Genomic DNA, 19,474 nt, shown 5'->3' on the forward strand with positions numbered 1-19,474 from the left:
TATTAAAGTTGTCAGATTAAATAAAGAAAAAAGAGATTTTTTTTCCCAATGGTACCGATTGCCACGACCTATACTAATTATATTGACAGCTCTTTGTCTACAAATTCATGATTTTTTTTTCAAATTCATTAATTCGTAATAATACAGGTCTAGGATATAAAAATAATAATTTTCTAACATATCTTTCTATAACACTTTTCTAATCAGCTTAAAAGACCAAAATACTAGTGTAGTATAGTACTACTTATATAGTTTAAGCAGAGTTTACCTTATCTAATTGAGAATATCCTGATCGGAGTCTGCCAGACTTTCGTAAATTTAGCTGCTTTGTTTTGTTTCCCGCCTTACTTGTTAATCTTAACAATACTTAGACCATATAATAGTTTTCATGTATAAAATTGTTATTTATTTCAGATTCTGCTGCATCCCAAACATTTTGACAAATATTTTCTTTTTAATTTATTAACTGTCTTCTGCCTTCCTTTTTCTTTCCCCTTTACCATTTACTATATTTTGTATTCTAATTTTCCCTTTTTGATACCTTCTTCTTTAAGTTCCTTCGCCAATTTCTTTTCCGTAGTTATTTGTCGCCTTTGTTTTGAAGTTAAGGTTTCGTTTTGTTGTCTTAGGAAGGGCAATAATGTCAATAAGATTATCTACATAAGAATTATTAACATTTAGTCCGCAGCGGCGCCGGCTTTTAAGGTTATCTGGTATTCAATTTAGCTTGCTCCCCACAAATTAAGCTTGCTGTTTTATGGGAAAGTTGTCATCAAAATCCTATATAGTCATTTGCTTCTGATTGTGTATGCATATTCCCGAAAGAATTTGACAACTACGTCTGTTTTCCTTGAGTGTCCTAGAAAATTGATATTATCTACGTCAGGGTTCCATGGATGTTTACGTCAAGCTCTAAAGTAATTTTTGATGATTTTAGGGTTTAATAACCCTTAAATAGCAATTTTAAGAATTGGTATCTACGCTTTCGTTAACAGCTGTGCTGCATGGTCTCGCTTCCATTGAAGAATGTTTTTTCCATGATTAAGATTTCCAGTAAAGTCATTTAATTTCACTACCACTGAATCATGCAATAATATCACTTTCTGATACCACTAAACTGCGTCAATTTAATATTCAGGATATTTTTTTTATTTACTTTACAACATCCACTGGCTCACAGTTGCCCGTGCCTTTTTTTACATTTTATTTTTATAAATTGTGGCGTTATTTTATATTTTCACTGAACATCAGCAGATCTTCGCTGGACTTCGACCTTGTCGTCTTCTTGGAAGACGTGGCCCACACTGACATTTTTTTTTTTTCAATTTAAAATAATATATAAATAGTCCATAATAAATAATATATGATAATATATAATATATAAAAATACTGTATATGGTGATTTTTTTATTTTTATTTTTTAATCCTAATTACTGCAATCCAGCGGGCCCTGCTCCGTGCTCGATCAGAGAGAGCACAGCCTCGGCGACTCTGATGTCGCGTTTATGTATAGATGTCTTAAGGCTGTGCTCTAGGATGGTCTTTTCTGAAACACCCGCCGCTCGGCCGATGAATCTGCCGATAGCGTCGCTACCATCGTCCGTGTAATAGACACAGGTGTTAGTGTGTCTAGTGATTGCCACAACTGCGTGAGGAACACTTTCGTGTATACGGAGCCTCACATTCTTCGACTGGACTATGATAACGTCGCCGTAGGTCTGTCCCTGAGATTCATGGATGGTCATGACGCTTGACCCTTCACCTTTTCCGTATCCCTGGTCCACCAGGAGTTTCTTTTCCTCCTGCGTATGGGCCAGATATAGGGTTTTGGTTTAGTCGGATGTTATGTTGGCGTCAGTGAATCTCTCCATTTTGAGGGAGTGGACGATGGGGCTTGCAGAGTAGATGTTACGGTAGACCTCGCTAATGGCATATGCGACATCCAGGAGATTTCGGTGCGTACAGGATAACTCACGGGTGATGTTTGTTGTCAGGCTTGGTCGGCAGTACCTCAATTCGAACAGATTTTCTCTGTCGATATAAGGCAACTGGTTGATATCTCCGATGAGGACCACCTCGTTAGCTCCGGACAGCTGTGCCGCCATTACTATGGCTCCGAAGTGGTTCATGAGGGCTTCGTCGACCGTAAGACGGTTACATTTTATGGTCTCGTTGAACCCGTTCACTAGCACGGATGCCATAATTCGTACCCTATATTTAGTTTTTTCACCAAATCAGTGTGTAAGTTGTTCTTTCAGGTCTTTGGCGGCTTCGATTGTGGAGGTGACTACCACTTCTTTGTCCTCATCGAAATTCCTGACAATGTGAGTCGTCTTTCCGCATCCTGGTACCCCGTTTATCCACGATATCTGTGGCAGTTCCCAACCCACGAGAGGTGCGTCGACCCCCGGACCTTCTGAGATGGATTTTGCCATCGCGAGTATCCTGTCGTCTAGCATTACTCTCGTGCATCTGGCCACTACTACCACTGGGTCTCCTGTTGGTGTGAGGAACCAAGGGAATGCGTCTTTTCGCCCCTCATCTTCAACCAGGCCCACGAATCCTTCTGCAGCGCTGTAAGCAGCCATGTACCGCCCCGACATTTTCCCTTTAATAACTTGGGATGTGTCGTTATTGTATATGGCCGCCTCGGCTTCTTCAAGCTCCACCTCCAGCAGTTTTTCGTTACTGCGTCGGTAGGTCTGTATGATCTTTTTGCAGGTGGCTAAGTGGACCTCACGGGTGGCCGTCACAATAGCTCGGAACTCTAAGAAAGCATTCACTGCATGGTCTCGAGGGTTTGACGCTGGTCTCAACTTTGGTGGTATTACTTGACCCTTATCGGCCCTTGTTAAATGGGTGCGTGTTGTTTTGGGCTTTCCCGGATCGTTGACCATCAGGAATTCCCTCATTGACTGCGCCTGTCGGTTCGATGAAACCGACGGGCCGGGGTCTGATTGGGATGAGTGCGACGTCTTATACTTTGGAGATACCAGATCGCGGATTAAACACGTCACCGCCGTCACTGCAGGTCCAGGGCTCGGCTGTCTGTCTCGATGCCACTTCGGGGCCTGGGCCGTTCTCTGCGCCGCTATTTTTAACTGCAATCACTCAGATCCGCTTAATTGGGACTCGATGGTGGCCGGCTTTGCAGTGGGGAATGTTGTTGCGACCTCGGGTTTCAGGAAACCTAGGTCTGCCCCCCTGTCCTCATATGCGATAACCTCATGTTTTTTCGAGGCTAACAGGCAGCCAAAGCGGACAGCAATGTCACCTGTTTCAAAGCCGACTCTCATATATTCAGGATTATGAATAGCGATTTCTGGACGCCTCCTTTTTTTAAAAAGTTAAGAGCATTCGTTACATTAACTTTCAGAAGCACCGCGGCCAGCCACCTCTACTTCCAAAACCGAGTTGAATTAGTTGAAAACCGGTTTTTAGGGTGGAAACTAGGTGCCTACATGCTAATTTTGATGCCAAACGGCGACAAGTTGTCCCGATTGGACTATTTGGACTTGGATTGCTGATTGGACGGATACTTTCGTCTTTTTTATTAAAGGTACAGAGTCTTGCAAAATAAAGATGTGGTAAAAAGGATGAAATCATCTTACCAGATAGCATAAAATTGCATAGACTAGTTATATCACTCAATAGGGCCCTGCCAGCGTCACCGGCTGACACTTACAAGATCTTTGCGATATTGTGGTGTATGTGAATCAATACCACTATTATCTAGCAGACCCGCTAGATGATGATATAACGGCGGCATAGGATTTTATACCTTTAACCTGTAAAAAAAAAATCAGGGTAAAATTCAGTAAATTATGAAATTCCAAACATTTTTATTACCGAATAATTTGAGAATTAGAATAAATTTGATGTCAATTTAAGTAAGAAAATGGATTGAAGAAAGAAAATTTTTTTTAATTAAAACTAAATTAGTTTTGTTACTTAAGGATCAGGGCATAGTTAGAATCTTTACACCATTCCGAGTGACTTAATGTTTTTTTTTTGCACAATACTAATGTTTATGGGTGAACCTTACCATTTTACTTGATATGGCTCATTTGCTTGATTACCATCTTAAAGAAATGTCTTAAAAGATACTACTGTAAACGAGGACGTTTTTAACATCTGGTCTGAACTTACTTAGTTGCTAATTGTAATCTTTGTCAATATTTATTTAGATGGTAAACATTAATTATGAGTTTTTCATCTCTTAATAAACACGACGCAAGAATTCCACGTTAAGTAATCGTTTATTCTGAATAAGTTTAAATCTTGAACTTTGGTCTAAACTATATATACATATCGCCTATTTATAAAATAGTGCATGGTAAGTCTATATATTTTTGCTTAAATAAGTAACAGTAATCTACCAGTTCAGTCGTGTAACTTTAATAATGGAATTTGCCATACAAAATATTGTGAAGTATTACAATTTTTACTGCGATGAGCAAACTAGTGAGTTACAATATCTTATTTTATAATAACTTATATTGTGTAATGGAGTTGTAATAATAAAATTAATGATTTATTATATATTATATTATAATTGTGTGAAAGTGAATTTTATATCATATAATTAGCACAATTTTATATCATTATAGACAATAGCGCTGTAAGAAATATTAACTATACCCTTACATCGCCAATGCGCCACCAACCTTAGGAACTACATAGAATGTTATGTCCCTTGTGCCTGTAGTGACACTGGCTCACTCACCCTTCAAACCGGAACACAACAATATGAGTACTGCTGTTTGACGGTAGAATATCTAATGAGTGGGAGGTACTTACTTAGACGGGTTGCACAAAGCCTTACCACCAAGTAATGTGATCGCATTGGATCACAAATATTGGTAATCTATAAAAATAGTTATTTTTACTAGTTTGCTCAATTGTGATAATTGATTTTATTAGAAAATAATGTGTATTTTTGCTACCTCATCTTCTGATTATATTCAGTCTGAAAATGTACATAATACACAAAATGTTTTATAGATTTAAGTATAATGTTAATCTAATGTTGTGAAGTAATATTTTAAGTTAAAAGTAAACTCCAATTTCATATACCTCAATTAGACAGATAAAAGAAAATACTATAATTACATAAAAGTATCCTCCGTCATTAATGAAAAAGAGTCATTTGATATTTATTACCTTACTTCAACCTGGGCTGCTAACGAAAAACCTAGTAACTCCTTTTAACTTTCACCTGCTCACCATTCCTAGCCTCCTTAGGGATCTTCGAAATCAATTTATCATCCACGTAAATTGCTATACAGTTGATCCTCGATCCAGTTAAAACTTAATAAATCAATTGGCACATTGCTCAGATTCAAAGTTGAAAAGTATTCTATGTCGTAAAGAATATGATTGACTCAGAACACTTCTTAGTGATTTATGATTATAATTCTTTATTTTCAGGTCCAATAACGCGAGATTGGTTTCTAGTTGGGAAACCTTTTCAAGTAATATGTCTTTTGGGCTTCTACTTTTACTTCTGCACGCACCTCGGTCCTCGTTTTATGAAACATCGGAATCCCTACGATGTGACCATTTTTATGAAACTTTATAATATAGCTCAAATACTCTTAAGTATATATATGATAAGCCAGGTAACATGTTTTTAAAATTATTTTTAGTTAATATATGTGTTTGTTTGATATTTTTAGTGACAATTTCGAGGCTAAACTTTTTGAGTGAAGTGTCAATCGAATCAATAAGGTTTTTATTTCCTCATTCATGAATTTATATAATTGTAATATTGTAAAATAATAGGCTATTATTTATTTAAAGTCAAATTCATCTAATATGCAATATTAGGGTGCAATAAAATGGCATTGCAAAGCGTATATGTTTGCTTAGATCAGAATCGGTTCACTAAGCAACGTAGCGTGACCATCTCCCTGAGGAAAAGCACCCTCGCCAATGGCATCCGTAGAGCTCTTACTATCGGGTTTTTGAAGCCTAGATAAGACAAAAGCGGCGAGTAACTTACGCAGGTAATGATCGATCAAAGCTGTTTTGGAGAATAACTAAGTAAGATCGGAGTCAAAGCGACGAAGATGTATCACCTCTGGGGCGCGGATCAGGTTACCAAAGATCATATGCTAGAGGCGTGCCCCGCATGGAAAGCGTAGAAAGAGATACTGGTTCGTGAGGTTGAGCAAGACCTCTCCCTGCAGGAAAATCGTGTCAGAGAATCTTCGCAAGGAATCGGCGTGGATGGTTAAGCCTCCGTAGGCATGACCCAGGTGGCCATGGACGCGTGAAGTGGGGCCCTCGCATGTCCTGTTTCAGACAGCTCTAAAGAAATTGGCACCCAAAAGCTAGGGCGAGGGAGGAGTACAGAGGGTAATATTTCCCTGGGAGATATTATCCTTGAGGATATCGCCCCTGAGGAGAGCCCAACCAAGCAGCGAGAGAAGCACAGCACAGGAGGCGGCGCAGTTGTGTTATATCAACACGATAGAATATAAAAATAATAGATTATTATTGATAGTAGTATTGAATAACATAACTTTTAACAATATTTTTAATCATTTTTATTATATTTTAACTTTTCTTTTATTATTAATTAATTATTTTTTTTATTTTTTATTTTAGGGTACAACGTATATTCTGTTTTATAATTTCAATATGAATTGCCAAGGATTAGAAACTGATGAAGATACAGCACGATGGGTGAGAAAGTTTTAATTATTCCAGGAATTACAATTTAGTTCTGAAGCCCGATTCTCAACTTGATGTTTAGGTGTCGAAGACGTTAATAAGTCTTTCTAGCTGCGAATTCGTTCAAAACAAAAAAAAAACCATCATAGTTTCACCATTTGCTGTAAGTTCATGAGCCGGCGTAATTACAGGCGAAAGGGATATTATAACATCACACAGGTCTCTAAATAGTAAGCAAAGACAGGAAGCACTCTTTTGTAGGAAGTTATATAAACCGTTTATATATGTTACCGTAAGATTACAAACATCGTTAGTTACAATCTATCTCGTCAGATTGTAAACTGTCGAAATACTGTGAACCGTGAAATATGATTGCAATTTAACGCATTGTATTTCGCTATATGTGTATCATATATATGTATCATCGTGCAGCAGTCTAAAATATGATTTCTTTAAGTCGATCCTTTCTATTTTTAGCGGTTAATTTAAGGAGTCGATTAGATAAAGTACAACTGTCTTGACTTGATATTATACCCATTCTTAAACGATTCAACATTTCGCCCCACCTCGCTGCTCAAGCGTCGCATCGCGCGTCTACCGAAATGCCTATTATTTAATTATTTATGATAATAATGATCTTACTCTAATGATGTGCGCTAAATATTGAAGTAATAATTAATTCTAAATCCCAGTTATTAACGTAATAAATACAAAAGTCGACTCTTAATTATATGTACTAAATCGAAAATATTTGGATTAAAAAAATTAAAGTTGGTATTCAACCTGTTATACATTTACGTAAATACCTTAAAATCCACATAAAGACTGGCTGTCATAAGTTTTCATTGCCTATTCTTACATTATTTTTTTATACAGTTATCACAGAAACTAAGTATACAAGTATTCCTAATATAATCAATTAAGTGCAAAATTATAAGAAAATGATAAAAAATTACCAGTTCATTTTTTCCTTTGTATTCACCTGCTTACCTATCTGCATGCCAAATTTAAACTTGCTAGGTCACTTGGAACTGGGTTAGAGTTTTGATCTATAAATCAGTCAGTGAAAAAGATGACGATTTTTGGACGTTAATATCTAAATAACCATTTGAGATGTGTTAATGAAATTTGAAGCACATATGTATCTCGCGAGTCTTAATATATGAGACCAATTTGACAGGTTTATGTGAAATAGTTTTTGAGTTATGAGGGGGTCAAAAGTGGCTCCAAATGCTTCGTGTAATATTACACACACGGCGCTGCTCGCCAGTTCTTTTACTTGAACTTGGCTTGACACGCTACCGCGTGTCTAGATATTATTCGATTATATAAACAACTATATAAATAACTAGGTATAATATTAAAGGTAACTTATTTTTAACATTAAAATAAGGGACCAAAAAAGGAGGACATTTAGAACATTTTTTAAGAGCCAAATGACGAAGAGGTTAGGGCAAGTAAAACTTAAGGACCCCGTAAGTACTAATTAATTTTCATATGATTTGTGCTTACAATAAATTTCGTTCTCGACAGTAAAGGAAAATTTTGTGAGAAATCTTACGTAGTGTGTTGTGTGTGTTTGCCACATGTATATCCACCAACCCGCATTGGAGCAACGAGGTAGAGTAAGATCCACCTAACCTTCTCCTCAAAGGGAGAGTAATCCGTAGTCCAGCTGTGGTATAATTACAGGCTGGTACTTTACTTTATCGAAACTTTACTGAGACTCGTGTAAAAGACGACGAACCAAATAAAAATGAAATAAAAATATTTTCAGAAAATTTTCAAAAAATGAAAAAGGGCTTAAATGGTGTTCTTTGTGTTTCAGATGGCTCGTGAGGTATGGACTTATTATATGATAAAAATATCAGAATTATTGGATACTGTACTATTTGTGTTAAGAAAATCGAACAGACAGATAACGCCTCTCCATTTACACCATCACATGTTGATGACAGTTTCAGCGTGGTTCGCAACTACATATGTTCCAGGTATATATTATTTATTTATTAAAAGATTATTGAGTCAATTTCGACTTATGAAACAAGAAAAACGATATAACTTTTTGTTTGTCATCGATAAACTCTAAAACCAACAAAAATAATGTTATTGAATCGTTTTGTGTCATATTTCAGGTGGTCAAGGAATTTTGATAGGCTATGTTAACGCTTTTGTACATATGATCATGTACACATACTATTTCATTGCTGGATGTGGTGACAAGTACAAAAAGTATCTGTGGTGGAAGAAACATGTGACGGAGCTGCAATTGGTAAGTTAGATTTTTTAAAGATAGATAAAAAACATTGTGCTTAATTTTATATTATTTTTACTTTTTTTAATTTATCTCGATGTAACTGATTAAAATTTTTCATTAGTGCTATCTGATAGCCAACAATAATAATACAAATATCAAAATAATGCACATATCCTAAAATAAAATATAAATATTATCTACATCGAATTGATCACACCTGCGATAAAGAAATGTGTGGTCAGTGGAAACCGAAGATGGTCGTAGAGCGCCCATTGTATTATTTTATCCGTAGTTTAATAATAACACCGCAAAAATATATTTAATAGCCAATGCAATATCCCATCGGAATAATTCAAGTACCCACCAATTATTTAGAAACTTTTGTTCTCATTCTACATCGGTCGCGTAAACTATTTGAGCACCACGAACAAAAATAAAGTGCAATGGAGCAAACTACGGAATACCTTCTTCGATATTAATAATTTTGTGCAGGTCTACGATAGACCCAATCAAAACCAATACACAGTTACAGATCCTTAAAAAATAATTATATTTTCGTCATCAAAATACATACGGAAAATTCGTTTAATCGAGATATTTTGAATTTAATTCAACTGCGTAACGCGGAATTATTATATTGTATTGCACTTACGACTTTTGTCGAAATCATCGAAATAATTATTAACATAATTTTATTTCTGTTTCAGGCACAATTCGTTTTTCTAGAATTACATAGTATAAATAGTTTGTTCTACGAATGTCAATATAACCTAATTTACAAGTTATTAACAATATTTTATGCAACATTCTTTATAAAAAGCTTTGGTTCGTTTTACTATAATAATTATATCAAGAAAGTGAAATGATGGAATGAAGATGCAACACTACGCTTCAATGTCATACCTACACAAACTAACTAACTTATACACACAGCGTTTAATATCATTTTAATGTGTTTGTGCTACTTAAATGAATATATTTACATTAATGATAATATGCCTAAAAATTAGTATTTATTTTTTTATTTTTTCTTTATTCGGTTCACCAACAGCTTATAACATTTGTATATATCTATAAATAATAATAATAATAAAATTGAAGCTTGTAAGTACTCAAAAAAGTTATAAGGTAAACACCGCATGCAATACTAATTTAGATAAAGATTAACAATTAAATTCGATATTATGAATGGTAAAAAATCAGTAACAATAAAAAGTATACCAACGCTAAACTTCGTTATAAGAAAAATACAAAAAAAAAAAATATTTAAAAATATACATTTAAATGAAAAAAAAAAAGAAACCAAATATATATACTTTTACTCTTAAACTCTACTTAAAACTACAAGGATTAATTTTCGGAATTCAGCAAGAGAGTTGCTTTTCAAATCAGATACATAGCGCTTATTAAAAAGTTGACCTACTCTTGGGATTTGCGAGTTAGCACCTATAACTATTGACCGCCTTGACAATACAATACCGATTTGATTGGCTTACTTGAATATTTTGCAGGAACCCTTAGTCTAAAGCAGGAAAGAAACAACCAATTTTGTCATTGAAAATTTAAAATAAAATATCATTGCCAATTTTTTTCTACGACTCTCTAATGATTCCATGTTAAAAAAGTTTTGTCTTTCATTATAACTACGAAAAATTTTGATTTTTATAGCTGCAAAAATAAGACTCAAGATAATGCTTCTAAAGCGACTAAAGCTTCTTTTGCGAAGGTTTCTACCTTTAGCAGTAATATAGGCTCGTAATTGAATACTAGGGTATTGTTATCTTTTTTTAAATATTGGAACCTCTTTTACAGTTTTCCAACAAGATGGGAATACACCAGAAGCTAATGATTTATTATAAATCATTATAAGATGCTTTGTCAAATTTCGTGCACATTTGATTCTAATATTTTGTAGTTTCTTAAGGACATCTTTTTCCATTATGCTACTGATAGAGAAAGAGTCGTGATTATTTTTAATTGATTTAAAATGGTCATTATTTATTGCACATATAACTGACGGATCACACTTACATCGTATTTTTATACAGATGTGAAATAAGATGAAACATCTTACTACTTGGTACATTGAAACAGTATATGAATTAAAATACTTTTTTTTTCGCTTTATGTACAAAAAAAAGTGATGAACTCTTAGTAATGAGATCTTCTATATTACAGATGTAGAGTTGGTATTTTTTTTTTTAACGTTATAGGGGGCAAACGAGCAGGAGGCTCACTTGATGGAAAGTAATTACCACCGCCCATGGACATCTGCAACACCAGGAGGGTTGCAGGTGCGTTGCCGGCCTTTTAGGAACGAGTACGTTCATTTTTTTTAAGGTTCCCAAGTCGTATCGGTTCGGAAAATCCGCCGGTGAAAGCTGGTTTCACAGAGTGGTTGTGCGAGGCAGAAAATGTCTTAAAAATCGCGCTGTTGTGGATTTTCGGACATCTAGGTGGTGCGGGTGAAATTTAGAATTTTGACGAGAATTGACAACAAAAATTTTCTGCTGCCGGGATTAATCCAAACAATTCCTCGGAACATTCCCCGTGGAAGATTCGGTAGAAGATGCAGAGTGATCCAACATCTCTCGCAGAGCCAAAGGATCGAGCAGATCAGAAAGAGCTTGATTGTCGATAATTCGAGCTGCTCTACATTGGATACGGTCAAATAGAAGGAGCTGGTACTGGGGACCACCCGCCCAGAGGTGAGAGCAGTATTCCATGTGAGGCCGAATTTGCGCCTTGTATAGTCTTAGGCGATGTGCCGACGTGAAATACTGTATTGCCTTGCTGAGCACACCGAGCTTTTTTGATGCCAATTTGGCTTTGTCTTCCAATTGACAGCGGAACTGAACGAGGCTCGAAATATCAACGCCAGGTATTCCGATACTAGCTGTGGCGGCTATCGGAATGTTCTCAAATCGTGGATATACGACGAATGGTATTTTTTTGGCGGTTTAACACGCAAACTTGCGTCTTTTTGGGGTTGAAGTGGACTAGGGTTAGCCGGGACAGTTCGACTTTGTTTAAGGAAGACTCGATTTCAGACACAAGATTGTTCCGGTTTTCTTCGATGTTTTCCCGAGAAATATAGGCACGGCCGGTGTATGAGATGTCTACGGTACTGTCGTCTGCATAGCAGTGAATGTTACTGATTTGCAACAAGTCATTGATATGCAGAAGAAAAAGAGTGGGTGATAGAACGCATCCTTGTGGAACACCAGCATTGACGAATTTTTGGTCGGAGTATGCACCGTCGACAACGACCTTGATGCTCTGATCTGCCAAGAAGCTGGTAATCCAATTGCATAATTTCCCGGGAAGCCCATAGGAAGGAAGCTTCGAAAGAAGCGCTTTGTGCCACACGCGATCGAAGGCCTTCGCTATGTCCAAACTGGCTGCTAATGCCTCCCCCTTGCTCTCAACTGCTTCCGCCCATCTAGGAGTAAGGTAAACTAGAAGATGGCTATAGGCTTATAGTTTGACGGGTCTGAGCGGTTGCCCTTTTTAGGGATCGGATGCACCAAAGCAGTCTTCCAGGAGTTCGGGACGACGCCGAATGCATAGGATTGCCGGAAAAGACGCGTTAAGACCGGCGCCAACTCGGGAGCACAAGTCCGTAGCACGATTGGAGGGACGCCATCGGGTCCACTTGACTTATGAATATCCAAGGAAAGAAGTGCTTTACGAACTGCACTTTGCTGGAATTTAACCTCCAGCATTGTTGTATCACACCGCGGGATTGTTGGTGGCGACTTTCCTTGGTCATCCAGAGTCGAGTTCACCGCGAAGAGAGAGCCTAAAAGATCAGCTTTCTTCTTCGCGGTATGGGCCAATGACTCACCGTCTTTGTGCAGAGATGGAAAGGAAGGCTGACAGAAATTCCCTAAGACAGCTTTAGCGAGAGACCAGAACGCACGTGTTCCTGAAGGGAGACGCACCAGTCTCTCGCCAATTCTGCCAATGTACTCCGTCTTCGCCTTAGCAATCACGTTTTTGAAGGACCTAGAGGCACAGTTATATTCCTTTCTGAATGCGCTGGTCTTTACATCACGAGACGCCGATGCGTTAGCCCAGTCATGGTAACGTTCCCATTTTCGGCGTGAGGCCGTTTTGCAGAAACGACCAAACCAGGGCTGGGACTTGCCACCGATGGGCACAGCAGAATATGGAATGCACAGTTCCATACCCTGAAGCACCACATCGGCAACAGAGTCAGCAATAACGCTCGGATCATCCGGCGAGAAACAAACCTGCCCCCATGGGTAGGATGCAAAGAAGGACCGTGTCCCATCCCAATCTGCTGACTTGTAGTGCCACACGCGGCGGCATCCCACGAAACGAGGTCGTGAGTACCGCGCAACCAGCACTGTACTCCGAACGAGACAGTGGTCCGACGAGCCCAAAGGGGGATCGACGATAATCTGATAGCTATCCGGATGGGAAGTCAGCAGAAGGTCCAACAGGGAAGGTGTATGATCCTCCACGTCTGGTATTCACGTTGGCGAGGTGACCAGTTATGTCAAATCATATGCTAAAGCGAAGTCAAGAACAGATCTACCCGCATGATCGGTAGTGGGCGATCCAAGCCATTCGGCATGATGGGCATTAAAATCGCCAAGAATTACGATCTCTGCGGATGGGATTTGCTGCAGCACAGAATCTGTAGCCATTTGGACGTGCTCGACCAGTCGGTCGGTTTCGGCATTACCGCTATGGGGCCTATAAAGGCACGCGTAGATTCGCAGATGGTCATCGCAATCTACACGCAGCCAGATAATCGATAGGTCCTGCCCTTCAAGGCTGCCGAGGCGTCGAGAGCAGATATCATCTCTGACGTAAACGCACACCCCAGCTCGTGGTACAAAGGAATGTTCCAATTTATACCCAGGGTAGGAAAGAAAAGTCGTATCAGCAGGAGAGGATATCTGGGTCTCGGTAAGAAAGAGCGAGGCCGGCTTCGCCGGCTCAAGGTGAAAGTGAACGGCGTTCAAGTTGGGGTTGAGTCCCCTTATGTTGCAGAAGTCCACAGTGAGGGAGGTAGGAGTTGCCTTATGATGCCTGCTCCGTTTGCCCCGAACAGTGGCGAGCGCAAAATTCCCCCCCCCCCAGAATTGGGAGGGCAGCCTGGGGATCCCTGCTCAGGTGATGTACCTCCTGAGCATGGATGCCCAGAGAGAGATTCTCCACGGCAGTCGCTGATAGTACCTTCCTGTGGTAATGTAACCGAATTCTGCACAACCATCATGTTTGGGGGGGGGCGGGGGATCGGGCCTCCGGGACTCTCGCATACCAGACGAATAGCATAGCTACCATTTTAAGCCGGTTTTAAGTGAGAGAGTGGTACTTCCTCGGGCGTGCCGGCCTATTCGGCTGCAATCTGAAGGTATGCAGTGTGGCACTACCACTTATAAAGTGATAGCAAGTTTTATCAAAATTCGACTGCGTTTTTTCAATTCCCTAGGATTTTTTATATTTGTTAAATATAATTTTGATCTTATTTTTTTCCTTAAGCATTTTAATGAGACTTCTGCTGTACCAAAAAGTAAACGTTTATTTTTTTATTTAAATTGGTACAACAATTTCTGTAAAGCATTTTCAAGGATAGCATTGAATTCATTTCCTATTTCATTTTCATCACCGCAATAACTAAAAATTTCTGCCCAATCAACAGCATTAAAAAACTCTTTAAAAATATTAAAAAATGTGATCCAAATTTAGGAAGCACAAATTGAAATCTCCGACTATTCAAGTATTATATGTATCTATAGAAGACTAGATTTTTTTTAACAAAAGGAGGAGGCAGGTATATAGCATATATATTAATTTGGGTTACGGCTTTTTTATTATTGCGAACTTCTAAAGATACAAAAAGATCTTCTTTATCACTTTAAAAATGTTTTAGTCGCTTTGATTTAATAGAAATTTTAATAGCTATTATATCAATAGCCTCCTTCTTTTTTTAAAAGTTACTTTAATTATTATATTTTATCCATTTGCTTTTATAAATATTTTTAAACCGAATACTAGAAGCTAAAATGATAAAGTTATCATAACATCAATTTATTTTTTAAACTGATATAGTAAGTAGGTATATTACGATGACAAGAGGTTCAGACAAAGCGTCTTACTATGAATAAAAAGCTATAGGTACTTTTGCCCCAAATGTATATAATTCCACAACTTACTCTGAGAACTAACTTTTTTGGTCATAATTGAATTCGTTCTAAAATGAGTAATTTTATCAGTACCTTGCATTTTGTCTATTAAGTATATTAAGCCAATAATGTTAATTTTCAACAAGTGAAAAATAATATTAAGAATAATACCTAATTTAAAAAATATTTATATTTGTATTTGCTAAAACGAAGAAAACAAGTGTAATTTCAGTCGTTTAAGATGACAAAATAAAATCACGTTTTATAATAATTCTCCAACAAATATATTTTTCAATAATTCGCAATCTTCAATAAAAAAATTTTTAAAAATGACTTATGTATATGTTTATGTGCCAGTCTTAAATAGTGTGCCAAATAAAATAGTATTAATTAAAGTTTAACAAATTATTAAACAACTAATTATAACAATAATTTTATAAGTACATAATAATGTAAAATAAATAGCTTCGATTATAATCATTATATATAATAATGTGATATAATTAATTATGACATCCTTTGACCTAACACCGTTTTGGAGGCTAGGGCTAGTCGCTAAAATAAGCTTTAAATTTCTTTTGTATGGACCAGGGCAAAGGGTATATAATGAGAATTATTAACCATTCCTAACACCGTATATGCACCACCAACCTACCTACGGGATCTAAATTGTGATATTCCTCGTGACTGAAGTTACACTGGCCCACTCATCCTTCGAATCGAACACAACATTACTATGTATTACTGCTTGGCGGTAGAATATATGACTAGAATATGGGGGTGTCTTCCCAGGCAGGTTTGCCTTACCACCAAGAATAAAATTAAACCCATACATTTGTTACATCATTTTAAGCGTCCCTTAAAAACTTGTCGTGTCATTTTTCTTTTTTTATGTAAAATAAATATTCACACATTGCAATCTTTTTTTTTTCTCAATTCATGCTTGTCTGTTTAATTTCCTAATATCTAGTAAATAAGTAAAACTTTTGGTAAGTGGCGTAAGGAGCTTGAAAAATCTGTGAAGTAGATGGAGTATTGGCGACTGAATTGGCGTCGGTCATTGGTGCTGTCATTGGAGATATAAATAATTTATAAAAGAAACATAAAAAGGGAATAAACGATTTTAAAAGAATAATTTTTGAGTTTGCTATGATGGCTCATTCGTGTCATTACGAATCTGATAACGAGGATCCTCAATTGAGTCTCCATTTTATAGATAAGTTGCTCATACCAAGATAATTGTTTTAAAAAATCGAGGGACAAAGAAAATATTAATTTGCCAAATGATGTTAATCCTTATTAAAATAAATAGTATTGTCATTTGGAAATGTGTCAGAATTATTGCTTTTAGACCTAAAATGAAATGGAATTTGAACTTTCTTAAGTTTTAGAGATATTATTTATATACATACTACCCAAAACGTTGTTGACTTCTATAAAACATACATTTTAAATTTCAAGTCTCTTACTTAAAAAACGGGACTTTCATAGAAACTTCCAAACCGCTTCGGGTTGGGTTTCGTAAAATGCGTTCTTAGAGGATGTCTACATCATATATGGAACCTACCTGTTAAATTTCAAGATTGTAGGTGTTATAGTTTCTGAGATTTCCTGATTAATCAGTGGGTAGTTATTCGATTTTTTTAAGTATTTTTTCTTATTTAAAATGATGTTGATTGTATTTATCATTTACGCGTTTCTCCCTTATGAAGTATTTATGGAACTCACCATCACCAACTGTACCGAAATACCGGCTAAAAACCAACGGAACCCACTTCATCTTTTCGGAGGTTGCCGCCACTCCAGTACAGAGAACCCACTTAGTCGTGACTACACAAACGGCTGAAGAAAACGCGATAGCCTTTTCTCCTCGGTCTTATTCGACTGATCGGTTCAGTGGAAACATTGCCCTCACGCTTCCGCGGCCGCCTTTGGCGAAGTTGCGTTTTTTACAGAAGGAAACTACCTATCTCCTTCCAATATCACTCGAGCATAGCGCTTATTGTTTTTTCTCTGAAGACATTTGAGATTCCAATTTCTCGGCTGAGATCTAGTGTATACTACGTTTCGAAAAAAATAATAAAAATGTTTATTTTTTTTGCAATTTTTTTGATGATAAGATCGTATTAACCTATATTGTCAAATATATTACGAAGACACAATACATTAGTTTTTAAAAATAGTATTGTAACCGCGAGCGTTTTAAATATTATTGTAATATATGTGCACACGCTTGCAGTCATGCAATGCAATGGCCTCTACAGCGTCACCGGCTGGGGCAGCGGCGCGGGCGGGGATTATTTTGGCCAGGCCGTGGGCGTCCGAAACGGACCAGTATAAGTTCAACCATATGATCGACTACATTGCTGAAAGATCAACTTACATTGGCCTTCTAAATTATCAGTTTTTTAACATTGTGTTTACATTAACTATCAATTATAACCGTTTCACAGACTATAATTAACCAAAGGTTCAACCAAATCAACGACATTTTTGCAATAAATATTTAGATGTTTTGTTTTTTTAAATTGATATATCTTTTTTCTTTGTGAACAAATTTTAATAAAACAATATATGTTACTCCGAGTTAACTACAGTATATCAGTGAAAACCGCGTCCAAATTGGTAAAGCCAATTCTGAGATGAGCGGTAACAAACGAACAGATAAACAGACAAACAGACAAAAATGATAAAAATCACATTTTTGTGATCTATAGCGTTAATAAATACCCCCTGTACTATTTTTTCTCAAATATCTTTTATGTACATTTTTCGATCAGTTACGATTTTATTATATGTATACATGTCCCAAAGTTAATGTATTATCCGATCCAAATAAGAATAGCAATATCAGTGACCTTGACCTGTCAACGGGCACTTGAAAATTACGTCTTTTAAAAACATATGACTTATTTATAATGTTATTTTTAACCTCATGGTTCTCATTTCATGCGTACCTTTATATATTTTTTCTCTCGCTGGAAAAACGCGTTACGCCCTTCCCCCACGTGATGGAAAGTGGGGGGTTTGTGGGACTCCCCGGAGCCCTGGATGCCGAGTGCTCCCAGGTACGCCGGGTTTACCCACTAAAAAACCAGCGGTACCCTCTCCGTCTCTCGGCGGGCGCCACGGGATCGCTTGCGCATGCTACCATGACGCCCAGACGGTCGGCCCACCTATGCGGGCCTCCAACACCTAGAGGGGGTTCTCGGGGTACTGACACGGACGTCGCGGTTCCTCGCCTCGACCCGGAACCGGTACACCTCCGCGAGCACCTCCACCTGGAGCTCCCAGGGCGGATCGCCCGCGAGAAGTGTCGCCGCAGTCCACGACACCGTGCGGTACCCTCTGATGCCTCTCACCGCTATGACCCTCTGCGGCTTCCGCAGAGGGTCGTATCGGAGTGCCTCCCGTATCGTCTCGAAAGGGAGACTATTGAAGGCGTTCGCCACGTCGAGCGACACCGCCAGGACGACTTGCCCTCGGTCACCGCTTCCGTCGTACGAGTCTTCAGGGCGTCCAGAGCGTCGACCGTAGACCAGCCCGCCCTGCTGAACGAGACGGGCTGCGAGGACCTTATCGAAGAGTTTGCCCGTCTCGTTCAGCAGCACTATTGGCCTGTATGCCGAAGGAGAATCCAACGGCCGACCTTCTTTCGGCAACAGGACCAATTTCTCTTCTTTCCAAACTTCGGAAACTGCCCGCTGCACAGACATTCATCGAACAGCTCCCGAAGCCTTACACCCAGGAATTCCAGGGCGTCGCACAGAACACGCCCCGGAACCCCGGCGGACCCGGCGTTTACGACCCGTGTCCTTGGCCCTCAAGCGGCCGAGGGCCATCTCCATTTCCCGCTTCGTGATCAGTTGTGGAGCCACTGCGTCTTCGAGCACGGAGCGGGGGGCCATCTGCGGAGGGACATGCTCGCCTGGATGGGGAAAGAGTTCCCCGACCAGGCGCAGGAGGTGTTCCGACGACAGCGTCTCGGTGACGGGGGCGCCTTGAGTGCGGAACTTCCCGCGTACGCCGCGGTACGGGCGCCCCCACGGGTCTCGATTGAGACCCGCCAGAAGCTCCTCCCTGGCCTTCTCCTTGGCCTTGCTTATCGCCAGCTGCAGATCTTTTTTCAATTGGCGATAAGCGTCCAGCATCTATCCCTCCAGATCCGTGTCGAGGCCGTTGCGCCTTCGACAGCGGACGTAGTCATGGCAGCTACCCGTTTCAAATGGAATTACAGGACCTTTACTAGTTTTTTCCTTTTCACAAAATTTACGCACAGCTAGCACGATCTTTCTTCCTCTACTCTGAATTCTTTTTGGCATGATTAAATGTAATTAATCACTGAATTTATTATATAACTCGAGGAACTCTCAACAAG

General features: G+C 38.5%; 1 protein-coding gene across 1 annotated transcript; it reads left to right on the forward strand.

Moving 5' to 3' along the window:
* The first annotated feature begins 4,372 nt into the window (after positions 1-4,372).
* Positions 4,373-10,052, forward strand: LOC113393355 (very long chain fatty acid elongase 7-like). Its single transcript, XM_026630201.2, has 6 exons — positions 4,373-4,464; positions 5,431-5,621; positions 6,613-6,690; positions 8,507-8,669; positions 8,814-8,950; positions 9,643-10,052. The coding sequence occupies exons 1-6, from the start codon at positions 4,404-4,406 to the stop codon at positions 9,799-9,801; spliced, it is 789 nt and encodes a 262-aa protein (XP_026485986.2). The 5' UTR covers positions 4,373-4,403; the 3' UTR covers positions 9,802-10,052.
* The last annotated feature ends 9,422 nt before the right edge of the window (positions 10,053-19,474 follow it).

The sequence above is a fragment of the Vanessa tameamea genome, chromosome 6 (assembly GCF_037043105.1).
Source record: "Vanessa tameamea isolate UH-Manoa-2023 chromosome 6, ilVanTame1 primary haplotype, whole genome shotgun sequence".
In the NCBI taxonomy this organism is placed as follows: Eukaryota; Metazoa; Arthropoda; class Insecta; order Lepidoptera; family Nymphalidae; genus Vanessa; species Vanessa tameamea.